Source organism: Hyposmocoma kahamanoa, unplaced genomic scaffold (assembly GCF_003589595.1).
Source record: "Hyposmocoma kahamanoa isolate Upper Pololo Valley unplaced genomic scaffold, ASM358959v1 209, whole genome shotgun sequence".
NCBI classification, from domain to species: domain Eukaryota; kingdom Metazoa; phylum Arthropoda; class Insecta; order Lepidoptera; family Cosmopterigidae; genus Hyposmocoma; species Hyposmocoma kahamanoa.
The window spans coordinates 220,533-225,968 of record NW_020653730.1 but is presented as its reverse complement, the minus strand read 5'-3'; the positions used below and the strand labels follow the sequence as shown (position 1 = coordinate 225,968).

At 37.6% G+C, this 5,436-nt stretch overlaps 1 protein-coding gene across 1 annotated transcript in view; it reads left to right on the top strand.

Annotated features, from left to right (window-relative positions):
- The window catches only part of LOC113227317 (dnaJ homolog subfamily B member 14-like), a 12,476-nt gene extending 7,274 nt beyond the window's left edge, over positions 1-5,202 (top strand). The window contains exons 2-3 of the mRNA XM_026460203.1: positions 4,122-4,231; positions 4,920-5,202. Of these exons, the coding sequence (XP_026315988.1) occupies positions 4,122-4,231; positions 4,920-5,168 (359 nt within the window). The 3' untranslated portion in view covers positions 5,169-5,202. The remainder of the gene's footprint in view (positions 1-4,121; positions 4,232-4,919) is intronic.
- The last annotated feature ends 234 nt before the right edge of the window (positions 5,203-5,436 follow it).

The window sequence follows — 5,436 nt, the reverse complement described above, 5'->3', positions numbered from 1 at the left end:
GCCTAAAAAATACCTATTCACTCTAGCCTTGAATAGCCCCAAATTGTCGTTTTCGGGAAACACAGTAGAGTATTCAATTCCTTTTCCGTACGCCTCAGAAACGAGGAAGCAAAGCGCTTAGTGTGAATGGTATATCAACGACATAAGGATGGACAACGACATACTTAATAATTGTAATGGCATGTATTAAGTAAGAATACTTTTATGTCGGATTTTCCTTAAATATTCCGAAAAATGTCTGCAACAAGTCATCGCAAAGTTTAGATAAATATAGTATACATACAATATACCTACCTCCTGCCTCCGTGGCCGAACAGTTACCATGCCTGATTGCCACTCAGAGGTCCCAGGTTCGATTCCCGGGCCGGGAGAAATATTTGTATAGCCTACATTTATTTCTCTCGTAAGTTTGAGTGTAATTTGTGATTGTCTATGTGTGTGTCCATGGCACCCGCGACACAGGGTTTCCTAGTGTGGGTTAAGTGTGTGCGTTATTAAATAACATTAATTTTTAATGTACTTAAGAGATGCTCCGAATCCCAAAAAAGTCCGGAACAAAAAAAAAATTGCGGTAAGGAAGTCTCCAATTTCTGTCTCTGTTCCTCGATGTTTAGGTAAATATAGTCTACCTATTCCGACCACTGGTTATTATTAACGTAATATTTAATTTAATTTGTCGCGTTCGTGAATTTCGTTACTTGACTGTAAGAGAATGCTTTTAGCATTAAGTCCGCCTTTTCTACCACTATGTGTTGTGGTCAATAAAGTTTAATAAATAAATAAGTATATAACAGATATTTTTTTTATAATACCAATTGAAAGGACGAATAAGGATTGCAACTGGTTGTAAGCGACACAATCCGTAACAGTTGCAGTGCCACTCAGAGCTTTAAATCGCAAAGATCTGAGGGGCACTGCCTCTGCGCCCGTCACCCTGAGACATAAGTTGACAAGTCCCATGTGCCTGCCATTTCACCAGCACCCTTATATACTTAGTATATGTATACAAAATATAAATATATTATAAAGCAATTTGTCACCATTGCGTGACGTAAGAAATGCGTAATAAATGACTTGCCAGATTATTTGAATTTGAATCTAATTATAGATAGATAATTTGGTTTCGTCATACAGAAACAATGAACATCAAATATTACGACAGAAATTTATAAGAGCGAATGTAGGCAAAGCAGTGGGTCACAGGTTTCGAATCCAGGCTTGCGCCTCTTGAGTTTTTCGATATTCATCTGCAAAATTGAATCTAAAATTTATAATGGGCTTTCAGTAAAGGAAAACATTCGAGATAAGAAAAGCAATTTAATAATGTGTGTGAAGTTACCAATCCGTGTATGGCCTGTGGGGATTACAGACCAAACCCTCAAGACCTCACCCGTTCCTTTCTGTATAAGTTTTTATTATAGTGTGACCCTCCCTACCGATCCTTAGGGTATACGAGAAGGACACTATAACCTGTGCAAGCACAAGGCCCTTGCTTTATCTGTCTGGATTTTATTAAATGTTTTCTAGAATTATTGTATTCTAACAAGGCTGACACGTTCAGTATCGATCAAAGTCCTGTAACTGGGGGGTAGCTCTAATGCGTAGCGAGAGGTACTTCTAGGAATATAAACCGGGATCATCTTAAGAACTTTGGTTTATTTCACCATTTTACACATTTTCACTTTCAGGTTACAAATCAATAATCTAATATGTCAAGATCTTCTGTTTTCTTATTTCCTTAACATTCTAAATATAAAACTATAATCACTACCTATATTCAGCCAGCAATTCTACTCATAGAGTAGAGCCTAGACTACAGTCCCTAAATATATAAAGAAAAAAAAAAGCACAGGGAGCTTCTAAGTTCAGGTCCTGACCCCAGATCAGCACGTTTGCACAGAATTGTCACTAACTTCATCCGAGTCTCGAAAAGCTAGTGCGTCGGACGAGGTTACCACTACCAAATATCTTCTTCAGTGGCGGAGCTGTAGGCACGGTGATCTCCCTGCGCCGGTGGGACCGGAGAATGTCTAGCTCTCATCCTCTACTAGCTCACCGCGCTAGTACCGGAGATGTCGGTCGTAGTGTCCTGTGACAATGCCCGGACATAGCTTCCAACTTCATTTCAGAGCAGTGCGGATGGACGGCTTACTTGCGGACCGTCCGCGCCTAGCACCAGAGCGGAATAACACGTCAGCAAGCCACCCGCGCGTTCATTGTAGGCGACTGTCTTCCATGAATATCCGCGGTTAATTAAATATTTACTCGATTCAAAGCACTGCGTATTATTTTAAAGGCTGAGTTTCAGAATACGATTTGTAATACAATTCATCACAACACGTTATTAACAGTTACTCAAAATGAATTCGTTAAAAGATTAAATTTGTGTATCCAAGGAAATGGAGCTAAATTCGAGCAACTAATTAGTTAGATTGCCATTTTTTTCGTTTTATTAAAATACGTTAAGATTTCATCGTTTTTTTATTTAATTTAATTAACCAATTTTGTGAGAGAGATTTTGTTCTTATAATTAACCCTATAGATCGATGCAAGAAAAGTGCAGGGTGCATTATTTTCAGATTAAATCGGGCTCGATTCCCGCGTGTTGCTAGAAATTTTCGAAAATCTATGAATGCAGTTTTTTTTCTTTTAAAAAATAAAGGAATGTTTCCTTTAAGTAAAAATTTCTATCTCCAGTATTTAGAGTACTTTCCCTCCAGGTGGCATTACAAATTTCCACCCGGTATAATAATGTTATGTCACAAATAAAAATATAACTCATTTTTTACAAAAAAAAACTTACTTATCTTAAAGCCTTTAGTGGTCTACTCTTGCGGTTCGCTATCAACACAACGTTGCAAGCTTTTTTTAGCATAAAAGTCTATGCGCCTAAACCTTTTCTAAAAGATTTTATTAGCTTTTGAAGCTAATAATAGCGTTTAAAAAAAGCACGCTTTTTTTAAAAAAGCATAACGTTTAAACGTTTAAAAAAATAAACAGTTTTTCCCATCTCTAGTAATACATCTAAATATAGTTGACGTGTGGAAGATGATGTAGGGTGGCGCCAGCGACCGGCAACCACCAGTGTTCGACATCTTTGACCTCAAAAGTTCGTGAAATTACACCTATTTGCCAAGTTTTATTGTAATCGGTTACCGGGAAAAGCGAAAAACCGAATTCATATCCTAGTTTGTTACCCTTAGAGGTGGAATAGTTTCTTCAAATTTAAATTGGACGAATACTGGTACCCTCTTTCCAACAAATATCATCAAAATCGGTTCAGAAATGTTAAAAAACCGGAGTATTGGCGTAACACACACACACACACACAAAAATACAGCCCAATTGAGAACCTACTTTAACTCCTTTTTTGAAATCGGTTAATAAACTATGATTTCTTTTTTATTGTTTATTTTAACATTATCTTACATATCTTTACATTTGTCTTACTTGTTTTGGATTAAATTATACCCAAAACGAACCTGTGACACTGGAACACTTTTATGCCCCCAATCCAATTCCAATTTTTTCCACTATTCCTTTTAGTGCAGCTCGTATGTGGAATAAATTCGTGACAGTCCATCGGTTGCATCATTCAAACGCAAATTAAAAGAGCACTTCCGGTTAAACTCGGAAGTTAATCAGTAATAAATAAACTAATAATTTGTTCTGATTAATTATATAGTTATTATGCCTGTCACGCAGAGGTGCCAGGTTCGATTCCCGGGCCGAGAGAAATATTTGTATGGCTTCCATTTATTACTCTCGTAAGTTTGGGTGTAATTTGTGGTTGTCTATGTGTGTGTCCATGACACCCACGACACAGGTTTTCCCTAGTGCGGGGCTATGTTGAGTGTGTGCGTTATTGTGTGTTATTTGTTATTTATATACATATATTGTGTACGAATGTATTTATTATCTCGGCCATATTTATATTGTCGCCATTGATGATTATATTTACTGTTGAATTTTAACAAATGTGTTGTACAATAATGTCCCGCAGACTTAGTTTATTCACCACTGCTGGGGTTGGCTGGAAGAGCTCTCGTCTAGAGATAAGCTCACCTTTGTATACGTCCTTTATAACTTGTAATTTTAGAAGAATTATTATTCTTTTTCAGGTGTGACCAAAGAAGCAACCGACTCTGACATCAAGAAGTCATACAAGAAACTAGCTCTACAGCTGCACCCTGATAAAAACCGTGCCCCGGGTGCTGCCGAGGCTTTCAAGGTATGGTCAAAGTCAAAGATTATTTATTCCATTTAAGCTACTGCTCGTTCACTACGCTGACCTCCCTGAGAAGAACGAGCAAGAAACTCTAGGGATTGCTCGTTTCAAATAAACTTAAATGCTATGGAATACACTTTGAATCAAATTTGTGTGGAATCTGGAGCCGTGTCGTCTTTCCATACATCTTTATCTAACACGTAGTCTTCAATTTTGTAATATGACTTTTCGATCAAAATATTTTTAATGTACTATTTAAATCATTAATACACAGATCGAACACTCAGAAAAAAATCCTTCAATCCGGTCGGATTCGAACCGACGTCTTCTTGCATACCGTGCCAGACAAGTTGAGAGACCAAAAAATGTACAATAGTAGACTTATCTGAAAATAAATGTATGACTTCTGTTCCTGACTACTATTTCGTTACATCCAAGAAAGCAACACCTAAAATCGTCTTTATTTATATAATTTGGAAAGTAAGAAAGATAGAAAGAAAACTGTTTAATAAAAAAGTCCAGACACGCATATAAACAAAAATGAACTATAATAAAGAATATTAAAACAATTTACCTAATTTATACCGTTATTCGTGTTGCGGCTGACACAATCGGGAGTTCATCGCTTCCACAATCGGTCTTTAACCGTGGCGTGGCGATGATTTTCAGCAAGTCAATTTCTTTTCTGCAGGCCATCGGCAACGCTGCAGCGATCCTAACGGACGTAGAAAAACGTAGACAGTACGATATGAGAGACAAGGAAGCAGTGCATTCCACGCATTCGCACCACCAGTATTACGCTCGTGGCTTCGAATCTGATCTGACTGCTGAAGAACTGTTCAATATGTTCTTCGGCGCTACTGGTGAGTCCAAATTAATTATATCATTTTTCTTTATGATACCAACCGGCGGAACGAAAAAGTGGTGCGCCTGTTTGTAAGCGACACGCCTGTCTATAACAGTTGCAGTGCCACTCAGAACTTTAAATCACAAAGATCTTTTTTAGTAACTGTTATGGACAGACGTGTAGCTTGCTATCAGGCGTACGACTAGTTCCTCACATAACCTGGTATCCATGATTATATTCCTTATTGTACAAAGAGAAAACACATAAAACACACGTTACAATGGACATGTACAAAGATCAGCTTATCTTTATAAGAGATCTCTTCCAGCCAACCCTAGCCGTGGTGCAAAAATGAATTATT